The 17,313-nt window shown below is 39.0% G+C and overlaps 1 protein-coding gene across 13 annotated transcripts in view; it reads right to left on the bottom strand.

The window, feature by feature from the left end:
- The window catches only part of rerea (arginine-glutamic acid dipeptide (RE) repeats a), a 566,413-nt gene that overhangs the window by 141,585 nt on the left and 407,515 nt on the right, over positions 1–17,313 (bottom strand). For 12 of the 13 annotated variants that reach the window (XR_011962674.1, XM_072586150.1, XM_072586154.1 and 9 more), the window contains one exon: positions 14,408–14,506. The exons of the other annotated variant lie outside the window; for it this stretch is intronic. Coding sequence is in view for 11 of the 12 variants with exons in the window: in XM_072586150.1 (XP_072442251.1) it covers positions 14,408–14,506 (99 nt within the window). In the remaining variant the exon portion in view is untranslated. The remainder of the gene's footprint in view (positions 1–14,407; positions 14,507–17,313) is intronic. 13 annotated transcript variants of the gene reach the window in all.

Genomic DNA, 17,313 nt, shown 5'->3' with positions numbered 1-17,313 from the left:
CAAAAAGTAACCTTCTCAGACCTATTCCCCGACTCTATATTTACCCTTGACTAATGCACCTAACCTACACATCCCTGAACACGATGGACAATTTAACATGGCCAATTCACCTAACCTGCACATCTTGTGGGAGTAAACTGGAGCACCCGGAGGAAACCCATGCAGACACGGGGAGAACGTGCAAACTGCACACAGAAAGTCGCCGGAGACTGGAATCGAACCAAGTCCCTCGCACTGTGAGGCAGCAGTTCTAACCACTGAGCCACCGTGCTGCCCTATTATTCATGCATTATTTGGAGGAACTCTGAAGGTGATGTCACCATTGGAAAAAAAATGACGTAGGGCAAGTGGATTGGCTATTAAGGAACCAGTTTACAGGCCAAATGGGTAATAGCAGGAGGGAGGGAGAGTGTAAAGTCCTTATTTGTAGTTGGGTAAAAATAGAGAGAGAAATCTGATTTAGTGAGTACTGGGTAAGGTTGAGTAATTGGTTCTTAGTTTATCGGCTATAGTTAAGGTTCAAAATGGCAGGAGAATTCAGCACTGTGGTATGCTCCTCCTGCAATACGTGGGAAACCAGGGACAGTTCGAGTTTCTTTGGTGACTATGTACGCAAGTGAGTTCAGCTGCAGCTCCTGATTGACCGCATGGAGCTGCTCATACTCACTATGGAGCATCCACGATCTCAAAGAAGTTGGACAGCACATTTAGTGAGCTGGTCAGACTACAGGCTGAAAATTATTGGGCGACCACCAGGAAGACTAGCATTGCAGGAGCCACCTATGGCCAACCCCTCATAAACAGACATACTATATTCATATTGTTGGAGGGGATGGCCTCTCACGGGAAAGCAGCAAAAGCTAAGTTTGTAGAACCATGATGGACTGCTGCACCATGGGAGAGGGAAAAGACTAGGAAGCTTTAGTGATAGAAGACTTGACAGTGAGGCGAAATGACAGGCAGTACTGTGGTAGCAAACAGCACTCTCAAATGGTATATTGCCTCCCTAATGCCAGGGTCAGCAATGTCTTTGAGCAGCTACAGGGCATTCTGAAGCATGGCTGGGGTAGGGGAGGAGCTGGAATGGTGAGCTTCTCAAACATGTTCAGATTAGTAATGATGGGTGCTTCAATAGACAAACAGATGCTCAAATCCTGATGAGATGTATCCCAGGCTGCTAGGGGAGGCAAAGGAGGGATTGCTGGTGCCCTGGTGGAGATATTTAAATCCTCACTGGCCACAGATGCAGTGTGAGACAATCTAATATGGCTCCATTCAAAAGAGGCAGTAGGAATGGGCGAAGTAATTACAGACCATTTAGTCTGATGTACTTGGTTGGGAAATTATTAGAAAAATTCTAAAGGACAGGATTAATCAATGCTTGGAAAGGCAGGAATTGATTAGGGATAATCAGCATGTATTTGTTGGGGGTGATTCTATCTGACTAATTTAATTAAGGTTTTCAAAAGGTGATTAAATATAGTGGTGATGATGTAGTGCAGTTGATGTGATTTGCATGGACTTCAGTAATGGTTTTGATAAGGTCCCACATGGAAAACTGGACCAAAAGATAAAACAAATTGGCAAACTGGATCCAAAGGGTGATGGTAGAGTATTGTTTTTGTAATTGAAAGCCTGTGAGCAGTGATGTACCACAGGGTTCAGTGCTGAGACTTTTGCTTTTTGTTATTTACAATAATAACTTGGATGTGAATGTAAAAGATATAATTAGTAAATTTTCAGACTACCTGAAAATTGATGTTGTTGATCCTGAGGAGGATGGTCTCAGGATACAATCTGATATTGATCATAGAACAACACAGTGCAGGACAGGCCCTTTGGCCCTCGACGTTGCACCGACCTGTGAACTAATCTAAGCCCATTACCCTTACACTATTCCATCATCATCCACATGCTTATCCAAGGACTGTTTAAATGCTCCCAATTTAACTACATTTGGGAGCAGGGCATTCCATGTCTTTACCACTCTGAGTCAAGAAACTGCCTCTGACATCTGCCTTAAATCTATCAATCCTCAATTTGCAGCAAAGTCCCCTTGTACAAGCTGATGTCATCATCCGAGGAAAAATACTCTCACTGTCCATCCTATCTAATCCTCTGGAAATCTTGTAAACTGGGCAAAGCAATGGCAGACAAAATTTAATTCTAATAAGTGTGAGGTGATGCATTTTTGGAGGTTTAAGATGGGAAGGATGTACGCAATGAATAGTTGGTCTGTAGGGAGCACTGAGAAACAAAGGGAGATTGGTGTACAAGTCCACAGATGCCTGAAGGTGTCAGCACAGGTAAACAGGGTAGTAAAGGTGGCATACAGGATGCTTGCCTTCATCAGCCAGGACATCGAATACAGGAGCAAGGAATCATTGTGACAACTTTACAGAACATTGGTTAGGCCATAGTGGAATGCTGTGTCAGTTCTGACCACTACACAATCGGAGAGATATATCCAGGAGAGATGATGAGAATCTCTTCCCCATCGCAGACACATCCAAGACCAGAGGGTTTAAGTTTAAGCTGAGGAGCAAGTGGTTTAGAGAAGATCTAAAAAAGAATTTATTCACCCAGAGAGTGGTAGAAGTATGGAACATGCTACCTTGAGGGAGTGGAGGAGGCAGGTACTGTTGCAACATTTAAGAAGCATGTGGATGAGTTCTTAGACTGCAGGGCACAGTAGGCTTTGGGCCAAGTGCAGGTAAATGGGATTAGTGTAGTTTGGTGTTTATTGGTTGACATAGACATGGGGAGGCTGAATGGTCCATTTCAAAATGGTATGATTCTATGACTCTATTTTTCTTTACTAATAGAGGTGTTGCTCTGCTAGCCCTCTTGTCCCCAACCACAAAATGCATTCTATGGAAGACTGATAAATCACAAAGAACGCTTGCACACTCACCTTGGATTACCTTCAACACTATATGCCATTTAAACGAAGTGACCTGATCATGTCCTGCTCAGAACCAATTTATTTTCTATAATCTCTCTTTGGTGTTTCTGCTCCATCGGAATTCATCCTACATTCTCTCTACTTCTAACAGCTCTTAAGAGTTCTTAAGATTAGAGTGCTTTGCATGCCATCAACAAAAAGAAAGATTTTCAATCATGTGATGCCTTTCAAAACCACAGCAACAACGTGCACTTGTAAAGCATCTGTACTTTGGAGCAAACAAAATATGATACTGAATCAAGTAAGGGGATGTATAGCTAGTCAACTAGAAGCTGGGACAAAGATGTATGTTTTAAGAAGCATCCTTTAGGAGGGTAGAGATGGAAAGCCGTAACAGAATTCCTGTGTTTGACATTTGAACAGTAATTAAAATTAGGGATGGGCAAGAGAACTAAGGGAGCCGAGAGATGTCAGGAACTTGTAGGAGGTTACAGAAACAGAAAGCTCACAAAGGAGTTTATCGCGAATGAAGTAGATTTAGCTCTTAGATTTAGATTACTTACCGTGTGGAAACAGGCCCTTCAGCATAAGAAGTCCACACTGACCCTCCGAAGATCAACCCATCCGGACCCATTCTTCTACATTTACCCCTTCACTTAACTACGGGCAATTTAGCATGGCCAATTCACCTAACCCGCACATTTTTGGACTGAGGGGGGAAACCGGAGCAACCCACGCAGACACTGGGAGAATGTGCAAACTCCACACAGACAGTTGCCTGAGGCGGTAATTGAACCCGGATCTCTGACGATGTGAGACAGCAGTGCTAACCACTGTGCCAACGTGCCGCAGTACCTTGTAGTGCAATGGCTGGAGTACCACGTGCCAGCTGCAAATAGGCCACTGTTTGTGTGGGAGAGCCTTGGTTTATCCCAACAACAATCCATTTTTTGTGGCAATTACCTACTCAAGATTTACTCTCCCACATGTATAGATTACATGTACTGTGAAATTGTTTAATTTTTTTTCACACTTGAAGTTAATGATCCTTGATCAGCCGTGATCTTATTAAATCGTGGAACAGACTCAAGGGGCTGAATGGCTTACTTCTGCTCCTCATTCACATGTTTGCATCCAGTTGAGCACAAAGTTGGCTGGCTAAGAGGTAACTTCAATTATGAAAAACCAACTTCTGTTTATATAATGTCCCACATAAACCCAATGTTGCAAAGCACTTTACAGGCAATTAAGTACTTCTGAATTGTAAGCATTACTATTGTCAAACTAAAAAATCCGTATAAAGTGCGCATGTCATATCAGAACTGACTACAACTGGAACAATTACAGGAGCATGGAATGATTTTTAATGTTTGCCATACTAAAAGATGCCCTTACTAAAATGTATAAACTAGCACAATGCAATCAGAGAGATCTTGTCTACTGCATAAACATCAGCATGGCCAGTTGGGCTGAATGATCAATTTTCAATGCTATAAACTCCATCAACATTAATGATGAACTTCAAGAAAAATATTGTGCCAAATAGAACAGATTTCTGGATTGCCTTGGGTCAACCTTCAATATCGTTCTTCAATTGAGTTCATTCCCACAATGATTGGTTCATACATTTTGCAAACAAAAATGATAAAACTTTGGAAAACATATTTTGCAAAGTTATTCTCCAGAATCAAATTAGAAAAGACTTTTGCAAAACACAAATTTGTAACAGAAGTGCAATCTAAACAGTTAACCGAAAACCCATTTACGTAGCTCACAGCAACACATTCTTCTTTTACCTCATTTGTTACCCAGGGTAGCTCAAAGAAAATTTATTTCCAATAATTTAAATAGGAATTTCACTTTTCATAAGATTAGTATTTCGTATGTGTAAAATACATAGTGCACCAATATGAAGTACTAGCATATGGCACTCAAAAATCTACTTAATTCTGTTCCAAGGCTTTACCGTAAGTTGTATGGTCCTTTGGTATATTAAACACTTGACCATTCCAGTGACCTCTGTATTGAGTACCAGACTCGGTGAATTCATTGAGAGGTGGTAATGATTATTCCAAGTTTTCAAACTGGTTATTTTGATGGGGCAGTACAATTAACGAGGGCGACCCTAGTGTAGGGAGAGCAGAATATAGTCAACTAGGGTTGTCAACCTGATTACAAAATATCACTTGTAATTCACTCAAACGTCTTAAAGTTATAATTTTCCATATTCTAAATAATTATTTCAAATCATTGCTAACAAGACAGCCTCTCTCCTTGCAGTTTCAACTTTCCAAAGGTCTATCGTTAAAAGCAGGAAATATTTTTTAAAATCTTGAATAGATTTTTAAAATTGAATCATGCAAACTTTCAAAAAGAAATAATCCTTTCTTACGTGTTGAAAAACTGACTCTTTTACAGTTGAAAGTCCCACTTACAGAAAATAAAGTGGAACTACTTCGCATATGTCCACTCTGTGCGCTCAAGGTCTCCTTTGTGTTGAACCAAATAAACTCCTTTGTATTTCAATCTGAAGAAAAGAATTATTGATAGCAAAGCATTGACAGGATATCACTACAGCCTTTGCCACCTCTAAACATGCCATCCATTTCAAAAAGTTGAACTACCATTGAAACTATAGACACTAGCTCCATTATAATTACTCTATCAATGACACTCGAGTTCAGTTTTCCACTCCAAACTTGAATCTAGTGGTTACCCAAGGCTAAGGATATAGATCATTGAATTTTACGACAAGGTAAAATCAAAACCTGAAATAGATTAGAACTAAGGAATTTGTTTGAACGGAAGAATGTCACGCAAACACATAAGAGTATTTGGTCATCACTTTGACCGTAAACTTTGTCTAGTTTACCTCACATTACTCTTGAAAGGGAAGGGATCTCAAAAATTTGAACAGCAGGTGAAGCTAGCTGTTTTACATTACTATGCCCATGTGTGGTTTTTCTTCACCAAGAGAATGCTGCTGTCAAGCCAAAAAGATATTTTGCTTATAACCCAATAAGCAATGCGATATGCATATTTCACTGCTGGTGTAATGTCAGGTATGTACGGCTGTATATTCCAATGATTGGCAGACCATGTTGAACAATACATCCTGTTAACCAATCACTGTGGTCAATATGGTGAATCTGCTCAATAGCTTTTGTTTGGAAGCCTCAAAGTACCATGATCCAACTTTAGATATGAATCAACGACATTTATGCAATAATCCAGACTGTTCTAAGAATTGCACGAGAAACTAGTGCAACATTAACTATCAAGCTTGCAAGTGTGATGCTTTTATCTATGCCAAAAGTTACATATATTAATACACAGGACCCTGCTTTATACAGGCACCAAAATTGCATAAAACATGCATCTTTATCATATGGGAGAAAATGGGTCATGGAGATCCTAATCTCTATTACATTCCCATGGAAACACCCTAACCAATGACAGTCTGGTCTGATCTGAGAACAGATCTTGACAGTTAACTGTTCCTACTACATCTTCATGTCAATGATGGACCATCCAGTCAGCACCCACTTCTCATGCTGTATAAATTGGCGTCGCGTTTCCTGCACCTTGATCTTGATGAGCACAAGACCAAAAAACTTTGAATTCTTGTCTCTTTTTAGCAATTCAAGATTTTAACATAGTTTCTTTAACTGGGAAAAAAAAACAAGGCATTTGCTTTGCTCAGGAACAACTAGGTCATAGTAGTTAGAAAATTTGCAGTAATGCGATAGGAAAATATTGCTGATGTTGAAATCTGAAATAAACACAGAAAATGCTTTAAATACCTAGCTATCTAAGCAGAGTTAACATTTCATTGAAAGAGAGTGGAAAAGGTGGAATAGGGCAGACAAAGAAATATGCCAAACAACTGTGCAATGAGCTGCCAGAGGTGGCAGTGGAAGCTGGTACAGTTACAACATTTAAAAGACATCTGATGGGTACATGAATAAGAAAGGGTTAGAGGGATGTTGGTCAAAATGCTCACAAACAACACTAGATTAATTTAGGATATCTGGTCAGCATGAACGAGTTGAACTGAAGGGTCTGCTCCCATGCTGTAAATCTCTAGGACTCTATAATTGGAGGCTCGGGAGGCTCCAAGCAGAAAGCAACCAGTCAATTTACATTTGGTCGTCTGAATAAGATGAACAGAGATCACGGATTTCTTCTCAGTTTAACTCCAATTTTTCTTACCTGGTTCAATCCCTTCCTATCTAAATCTGTAACTGTTTCAACTTTGGCAGCATTTCATGTTTTGTGATCGCCCTAATGATCTCTTTTCATGAATCTGATCCCCCTGTGCTCACATCCCCACCTGGAACCCTGCAGCTTCTCAAATTAATCTATGAATGGAGACCTGCAGGCATCAGTTTCTTCCTCCCCCCAGCTGAAGTGATTTTCACATTGAACAAATTTTCCTTTGACTTAAAATAAAAAGGTTTTTCTGTGGGAACCATGTAGGCTCAAGCTATGTTTTTATAGGAAATGTGAATCATGCTTTGTTCCTCCTTCAATGCTTTATCCAATACAGCGATGACTAAATTGATGTCACTGCCCATTCTGACTGGAAAATGTCTTCAGTTTATTTCCTATTTCCAGTTTTCCAGTCTCAATCTCTGACTGTTCCTGTCCCTCCCTCAATTTCTCTGTATCCATTTGTGTAAGATTACTGATAAATATCCGTTATAAGACTCCTGATCTGAATTACACTTGTTCCCACACTGTGCTTCTTGTAAGGATTCAATTGTATTCCCTCACTGCTTCATGTCTCCAATACAATTGTTCTGACAAGGCCAACTTCCACATACTACCAATATTTTAAGACACTTTCCTTCCTTAATCTAATCAAGATTCCCCTCAACTGTAGTTGAAGAGGATCTTGCCCAACGCTATTCCATTTTCCATCACTCTGTTGTCACTCATTCCCCATCCTCCCAGAAGACAATAGAGCTTGCCATTTTCTCACCTACCAGGCTAACAGTTCCCTATATTCAACCATCATCCTCCATCAATTCTTTTGTTCACTCTTTCATGGAATTTGGATGCCACTGTTGCTTACCCCTAATTGTCCTTGAACAGGGAGGCTTGCAGAACCATTACAGAAGACAATTAAGAGCATTACATTGCTTGGTCTGAAGTCATATCTAGGCCGGATCAGGAAAGAGTGACACATTTCCCTTCTCTAAAGACATTGATATAAGCTAGAGGGGTTGTGATCACAATGGTTTCATGCAGACCATCAGACTAGCTCTTAATTCAAAATTTTATTAAGTGAATTTAAATTTCACCAGCTCCCACAGCAGGATTTGAACCAATGTCCCCCAAGCACTATCCTGGGTCTCTGAACTAACAGCCCATTGACATTATCACTTCACCACTGGTTACAAACCTCACCTTCCAGACTGCTACAAAGCAGGGCATAGCATCTAAAAAGAATCTGCTGCTGGATTCATTGGATTTCTGCATAGGTTCATAACGAGAAGCTCCTGTCTAGGGATTTCTAGCCCAGATGACAGTGGTCAGTGGTAAGTTTTAATCCAATCAGGTTTACAAATAGTGTTTCTGGCTGATTGGAATATCTGTGCCATGATGTGTGAGAGAATAGTCACTGAAATTTCTTGAATTAACCCAATGTAGTAGTCATTAAACACAGTCTATAGATATTTTACTTGGCTTCAATTTCTATTTGAATTGCATATTGCCGTTAAATTCAGGACTTCATACTTTGATTCTACCACTTTCACCAAATATCTTCCAGTCCCTCTTCCAGAATCCTGAAGGACAGCCATGGGCCAGTCACCGGTACCAATCTTTATCATCCAGCAACACCTTATAAGGTTATAGGTAACATTTGTCTTTTTTTAATCTACATTCTTCCCATGTTTATCAACACTCCTTACAAGGAAAACAGCAAATTATTTCTTGATTTTTAAAAAAATGCTTTTCGTTCAATTTAGTGTATTTATTTGCTGCTCACAAAGTGGTCTCATCGATACCAGGAAATACAAATATAAATAAGGCAACTGTGCAGACCTTTGAAGATTCACTAGGCTGATTCCAGGACATGCAGGGATTGTCTTTAAGAACAGGTCGAGTTGATTGGGCCTGTACTCACTGGAAGAAAGAAGAGTGAGAGGCAATCTTATTGAAACATACAAGACTCATAGGGGGCTTGGCAGGATTGCAGAAGGATTGAATTCCCTTGTGAGGAGTTTAGAACTAGAGGCCACAATCTCTGAATAACACAGAAATGAGGAGGAATGTATTGTCTCTGAAGGTTGTGAGTCTGCAGAATTCTTTACCACAAAGGGGTCTTAAGACTGGGTCATTAGCTACATTCAAAGCTGAGAAAGACAGATGTTTGATCATCAAGGGACTCAACAGTAATGGAAAAAAAGGCAGGAAAGTGGAGTTGAGGATTATCAGATCAGCTATGTTGTCAGTGTTCCGCAGAGCAGACTCAATGGGCTGAATGGTCTACTCCTGTTCCTACATCTTATTGTCTTTTGGGAAGTAGTACAGAAAGGAAAATATTTATGCTTTCTGAAATGTCTCAGCAATCTGTAATTATTTTTAAGTCTTATTCTTCAGTATTTGATGAAGACTTAACAGTTTGCATCAGTTGTAACTTCATTGAATACCAAGAAATACTAGCTCGTATGAACTGATGACCCTTCACTTGGAAGTGACACCAACAAAAAGGTGGGTAACATATGAAAGTAGCCGAGCTGGCAGACAAAGAAACTACTGTTGTAAACACAGGAGAGCCTGAAGCACAAAGGACAGCTACAAGCAGAGAAGCTAGAGGATGAAAACAATCAAAGCACAGAAGCAGACACAAAGAAAGCAAAGAAAAACAAAAAAAGGAACGCAGAATTCTTGGGAAGACAAGAACTAAGTCACTATTCAGAAGAGGTCAGTTTTTCTGTTTGCCGATGTGAAGAACAACAAATACAGAAACTCTTCTGGAAGCAACATGCAAACAAACTGAGAGAGATTGAATCCTAAAAAGCTGTGGGAATTGTTCAGCATGCAAAAGAGCTGGCCAAACACGAACTGGAGGTATTAATGTTCATCAGTCAAAAAGGAACTTGGAAAGCCACAGCACCAGGACTGTTGTAACCTGAGGGGCAGGCACCATGTTAATGACAATCATATCTGTGAAATTCAGAGTTGAAAGCTGATAAGACCCTTTGAGAATGAAGAACTGCATTATGTAGAACTACGCAATGTCACATGATGGCAGAAAGTGTTGTGAATGTTTGTGGTAGTGAGAGACACATCTTGACTGTCTTGACAGTTTAAAGTGAAATGCATCATTTTACTTAAAAGCTTAATTTGCTTAACTCATGTTTAATTAGTTCTGATTAATGTCAAAGTAAACAAAATCACAAAAATAATGTTAATTTTGTTTTAAATTACGTGTGGATGTTTGGTAAATTTTATTACTTTAGTTTTAGGCTCCCCATGGTGAGGCCATTCAGCCCATCGAGTCTGCTCTGCCATTAATACAATAATGGCCGATCTTACCTCATCCTCAACTCCTGCCTGCTTTCCATAACCCTTCAACCAGTTGCTAGTTAAAAATCTATCTCCTCAAATTTATTTGGTTCCTGGCATCCAACATACTTTAGGGTAATGAATTCCACAGATCCATAATCCTTAGAGAAGTATTTTTTCATCTCTGTTTTAAATCTGCTCCCCTTCATCCTAAAAATCTGACCTCTTATTGCTCCACATGAAGAAACATTCTCTCTACATCTGCTTTTGCCAATCCTCTTTGGCAAGTTTTATACCTCAATTATGCCTGCTCTCATTTTTCTAAACTCCAGAGAGTATAGGTCTAAACTGCTTGATATCTCTTCACAAGGCAAACCCCTCATTTCTGGGATTAATCTAGTGAACCTTCTTTGAACTGCCTCCAATGCAACCACATTCCTCCTCAAGTAAGGAGACCAAAATTGTATACTGTGCTCCAGGTGTGACCTCCATATTACCTTGTACAGTTGCAGCAACAATTCCCATACTTCCATGCTCTATTCCTTTGTAATAGTGCCAAAATTCCATTCGCCTTTCTTATTATCTGCTGTCCCTGCACATCAATTTTCTGTGATATATGAAGGAGAACACCAGATCCCTCTCCATCGAAACACTCTGAAGTTTCTCTCCAGTTAAATAAGCAGCTACCTTTCTATTCCTCCAACCAAAATGGATAACCTCACTTATCCACATTGAACTTTATCTCCCAAACTTTGGTTAATTCACCTAGCCTATCCACATCCATTTCCAATTTGTTTATTGTAATTTACTTTCCCACCTAAGTCAGGGTCATTGCACTTTCTATGACTGCGACCAAGGCATTGATATAGATTATAAATTGAGGCCCTAGGACTGAACTCTGTTGCACCCATCTTGCCAACCAGAAAGTGATAATCCTCAACACCACTTTCCTCGCTTTTTCCCCAAAACCCTCTATTCTCTTACTGATTAAAAATCTCTCTATTCTTTGCCTAATCATGCCCCTCTGTACTCAGCTCCTACACTATTCTAATGTATCCTTGAGGAACAACAGTTCATCTCTCAATTACAAATTTTGCAGTATTCTGATTCACCAAGTTCAATACTTCAACTCATGGCCTCTACTTCCATTTTTTAATATGGCAGCTGTCTGTGGTGATTCTGCTGTTCTCATTTACTACTCTGGATCCATCCTATGTTTTGTTACATGCCCCAATATGACCTCCATTCCCTTCAAACATCACCCAATTTGACATTTAATCTCTCCTGCCTTATAACTTATCACAGACATTCAATTTTGTTCTGAATCCTCATTGTCCACTTGCAATGTCTCTAGCCTTTGTTGGTTCTGATGAAAGGTCAACTTAAAACATTAACAGTGTTTCTTGTGCCACAGATGCTGCCTGACATGCTGAATACTTCCAGCATTTTCCAATTTTATTTGGCAAAGTTGGACATACAATTCATAATTGAAGTGGATTTTACTGATTACAGCCTTAGGGTTGCGATAATTTGCCACAGTTACAGAAGGATAGAGATTGGAACGTAGAGGAAAATGTTGGCACAAATTCCCAAACTGAACTGCTGTTCAATATCCGCCGCAGATTGTAGATGTATCTTGTCCGACTGAAGTGAAATACAGTGTCACGACACCACTCTGAATGGGCTCCTCCTAAATGTTTCCATCTTTCTGACTGAATGCTTCTAACACTTGCAAGTTTTCCACTTAACAGAGGAGTATTAAGTGCAATTACCCAAGTCTCATTACCTAAGAAAGGATTTAATTGTCATAGAGGGAATGAAACAAAGCTTGTTCTAAGAGATTGGGTGACTAAGCCTGAACTCACTGGAGTTTAAAAGAATGAGGTGCAATCTCGAGTGTGACAGCGAGTGACTTTGAGAGAAAGGAAGCAAGAACAGACGAAACACAGGCACACAGACAGACACAGACATACACACACAAACAGTGAGTGAGTCGGGGGGAAGAGAGACAGACAGACAGAGAGGGACATAGACAGAGAGAGAGATACACATACAGAGAGAAAGACACGGGGGCGGGGGGGGAGGAGAGAGAGAGAGAGAGAGAGAGAGAGAGAGAGAGAGAGAGAGAGAGAGAGAGAGAGAGAGAGAGAGAGAGAGAGAGAGAGAGAGAGAGAAAGAAAGAAAGAAAGAAAGAAAGAGAGTGAGTGAAAAGAAAACAAATGAGAAAGAAAGAAATAAAAAAAAACACAGACTGTGCACACACAAATGAATGGGAGGGACGACAAAAACCCAGCAAATTATCTGCTGCTGGTCTGAACAACAGGAAACATAAAGCATACATCGAAGAGCCAGGCGAGATCATCATTCGAGGTGATTTGCCCCGCAGCCATTCATGAAAATTGGATGAGCAGTGTTTATTTATCAAAATACCTATCATCCCCAAAAGACTTTGCACTTGGTAATTCCAATTGAAAATTTAAACTGTGACGCAATAGATGTTTAAAATTCTGTCAAAAATCATTCAGCACAAAATGTGAAATGACTCTGAACAATATTCAAAAGTGACACTGCTTGTTTCTCAAGTCCTCCTTTGAGATAGCAACCACGGATTTTGTAGCATCGCTGGCAAGACTTAGGTTACCAGGTGCAGATCTGCCTTGTAAACAGGATGCAGCTGTCCAGTAGATTTCAAATGGTTGCAATATGATAAGGCCAGATGCACTCACATGTATAAACCATTGCTGAAATTGCCACTTTGTAGACATTCACTAGAATTTACAGTGCACTGAAAATACATTTTAACGGTATATGCTCTGAATTTCAAGTAATCATGCCAGTTTATAGATAAAAGGAATGAATGAAAATAAATTAAATCAAGATCTCCATAAAGAAGTTAAATAGGGACCTTACTTCAAATTAAACTAGGAAATAGCAAAAGGGAGGGCACAGATTCAAACAAGTGAAAAGCAAATTTAGGTCTGGGAATTACAACTTTGTGTACAACATAACAGCACGATGGCTCAAAGGAACTGGCCGCATGCAAATAGTTGTTCGATAGTGAGCATGGATGGAAAAAAAAAGACATTCTGTTAATACTTTTTGTCTTGCAATCAGCAAGAACATTTTCCAGAATACCAATGAAGTCTACATATGCTGTCCAAGAAGAAGATCTTGATTGGTTGGCAAGTGGACAGAGTTTGCTAGAGGTGCTACCATGGAAATGACAACTAACAGTTCACTGCCATGCTTTCTTTAAATCTTATACTAGGAAGGTTGACTTATTGGTCAAGATATTGCCCTGACAAATAAAGCAGCAAATGGCTACACATAAATATTGCCCTCACAAACGCAAGATGAAAAGTTGTAACAAAATATGCCTTTTTCTTAACCGATATGTGGATATACAAATATTTAAATGCAGTTTCTCTTTGATAATGCAGATTTTTCCTCTAAATTCTGAACTTTCAAATTGTGAAGACGAAAGTACTGGACAGACACATACTTCAACCCTATGAATGCAACAGGAGAGAAACATTCAATGCGGAGTCCTTTATAAAATAATAAAAGCTTCATTTCAACATAAAAGTTAAAGTGTACAGCATCGGGTATTTAGCATTTCCTAGGTATTAAGTCACCAAAAATTAACAGAAGCATGAGAAAAGTGTGGTTTTTTTTGCATCTTTACCCTGCAAAGGCATTCAAGTCTCATAGTCACTTGGCAGTATAGAACTTGGGTATTACTGAGAAAAGATAAATGCTGTCAAAAGCTTTTCACTTTGCACTCATCAGAACAGAACAGCAGGAATACCAAATCCCAAAGGATCTTTTTGAGCATTGCAAGACCCAAAGTTTCCACAGCATCTTTCTTTATTCCAGTCATACTCTCACTTCCATTGTCTTAAGCATGACTTAAGTGAAAGTACTTGCATTAAAAGCACCAATGTTTCTGTAGCTTTTTCAACAATTGACATTAGGCTTTCTTACCATTTCATCATCGGACCAGCACTTTTCTATCAACTTGGGCACAGGCTTTTTAACAAGTCGCTGCAAGGCCTTTCCAGCATCATAACAGCTCTCGTGGAGCTACAGAAGAATGGTGGAAGGGATAGAAGAAAGAGAAATAATAGAATGAGATAAAAAAGCATATCAAAGCAAAAATGAATTTAAACAAGCAAGGGTTACTATGTTGGCAATACAAAAATGTTATCATCAGAGCTGCATATAAGTAATAAAATAAAAATCAATATCTTTATAATGTTTTTGGGATAGTGCCTGAATTTTTAAAAAGCTGAAATAATCCATTTTATTGACACATTGCAATAAGACATACATCTGTTTCATTAACACCAACAATAAATGTTTTTATTTTCTAAAATTCTAAAACATTAACATTTAACCCATCTCTTTACAGAAGATAATGTCACGAGATAGCACAGGCAATGTTTATTCTCCAGTAAGGCTTTAACCTTGGGATTGTAGAACATTGTGTAACAAGAAACTATTTATTGTGCTATTTCTGCACTGGCCCCTTGAAGAGCTATCCAATTAGTCTTATCCCTCATGTTGTCGTGTCAGCTATGACTCAGCTACCCTTTGAGTTGGAAGGTTGTGGATGCAACTCCCACTCCAGAAATTGAGCACAAATATCAAGGCTGACATTCTAGCACAGCAACAAAGGAGTGCTGTACTGCCAAACATGTTACATTGTGGATGAGGTATTAAAACAATTATGCATTCTCAATGAGGTTTAAAAGATCTCATTTTATTGTTTTGAAGAAGAGGATTCCCACCCCAATGTCAAGTTAATTGTCAATCAACATCAGAAAATCTGACATTCTCGTCATTATCCCATTGTTGTTGGTGAAAGTTTGCTATGCACAACTTGGCTATGTATTTTCCTACGTTACATCAGTGATGATGTATCAAAATGCCTCTTTGGCTGTGAAGTGCTTAGAGTTGGTCAGCAGTGAAAAAAGCCACCATTAGAACAGCAATTTTCCCCATTTTTAATGTTTTTCTTTCCCAAACTTATTAATTTTCTTTGCGAAACTCTTATAAATTTTGTCACTATATCTACTCTGGTTTTTGCTTTGCTTCATTAAGAAATGTGTGTCTTCCTTCCCAAATATTTTGCGAACATGAACCTGACTGTGCATCTAAATTAGTAATTAGAACGCAAATGATTAATAGTTGGGTAATTCTTATTCCAAAAAAGTAATGCCAGACACTAATTACAAATTATTTCTGAACTTAATAGTTGTACCTTAAAAGTTATAAAAGATCCACACAAATTACATTAATCCAGGTTTGAATACTAGTTGGGGTTACTTAGAGGTGCTTTGTTGAATTCAAGGTTACTGAATTAGGAAAAAGTAAAATTAACCATGGATCCTGCTGCAGCTTTTCAAGTGTGGAGAGTTTTGACTAGACTCTGATCAGATAATTTGTTCACACCTTGAAAATGACATAATAAGCTACCAAGACTACTTTATATATCTTTAATCATACTGGCAGCCTTCTGACACCTTACCCAAGGGTTAGCAACCTCAAGAGAAAACTGATAAATTAGAAAAATCAAAAAAAAAGCATGATACCACAAACTTAGGCAAGAAAAAGAAATTATTATAACCAGTAAGCTCTGTCATTTTTTTGTTCTCTCTGTAAACAGAACATCTGCTATTGCCTTAGGAAATTTCAAGTTAATGATTGGTCATGATACAAAAATCACCAAGTCTTAATTTCGTGGTCAGTGACAACAAACAAAAAATTGGTGCTTGCTGCTGAACTCAAAGAAAGCAAGGTGTATGGTGTAGTGGTAAAGATACCAGACTAGAATTCCAGGATACCAGGCTAATGTTCCGGTGATAGGAGTTCAAATCTCTCCACATGGGTGATGGGGAAACGGAGTTCAATTTTAAAAATCTGGGAATTTAAAGCAAGCCTAATAGAGACTATGCCACCACTGTCATTAAAAACTCATTTGGTTTGGCCTATATGTGACTCCAGATCCACAGCAATGTGGTTAACCCTTAACTGCCCTCTCGGCAATTAGGGATAAATAGAATAACAGAAAACAAAACAAAAGCTGACTACAAAAATATAGCAATCTCTGGTCTGGCTTTCTTGTCTCTCAACAGTAGCTTTAATCTGGTTCCAAATAAGAGGTATTTCAATTTATCAGCAGCTAAGGAACCAATCACAAATAGTATTCATACAGAGAAAACCACAGGACAGAGGCGAAGTAGGCCATACAGCCCATTAAGTCATTACACCATTCGCTGATCTGGCAATATTCAATTCCACTTTCTGCCTTATCCCCAAAACCCTGGATTTACTTACAGATCAAAAATAAAAACCCATCCTTTACTGTGGTAAAAAATTCCACAGATTAACCATGCTCAGAAGAAATTCCTCCTCCTCTGTGACTTAAATGGGTGACATCTTCACTTTGAGACTACACCGTCTGCTTTTAGACTCTCTGACAAGGGGAAACAATCTCGCCACCTCTATCCTGTCAAGCCTCTAACAATCTTGGGTGTTTCAGTAAGGTCACTTCTCATTTGTACATATTTGCATCAATGATTGTAATCTGTAGGAACATCCACACAGCACCCTCTGAAGTAGTGTAGTGAAAAATCACAACACCAGGTTGGAGTCCAACAGGTTTATTTGGAAGCACTAACTTTCGGAGCGCTGTTTCTTCATCAGGTAGCTCTGAAGCAGGAACATAAAACGCAGAATTTATAGTAAAAGATTACTGCATCATGCAACTCAAATGATATATTGAACAAACCTAGATTGCTGTTAAGTCTTTCATCTTATAGAATGGTTTGTAATTTGCAGTTTATTAATATGTAAATTCCATAACTTCTTTTAAGTCACATTCTCGA

This window comes from Chiloscyllium punctatum, chromosome 16 (assembly GCF_047496795.1).
Source record: "Chiloscyllium punctatum isolate Juve2018m chromosome 16, sChiPun1.3, whole genome shotgun sequence".
NCBI classification, from domain to species: domain Eukaryota; kingdom Metazoa; phylum Chordata; class Chondrichthyes; order Orectolobiformes; family Hemiscylliidae; genus Chiloscyllium; species Chiloscyllium punctatum.
The sequence above is the reverse complement of the archived record's forward strand: the minus strand, read 5'-3'. Positions and strand labels throughout refer to the sequence as shown.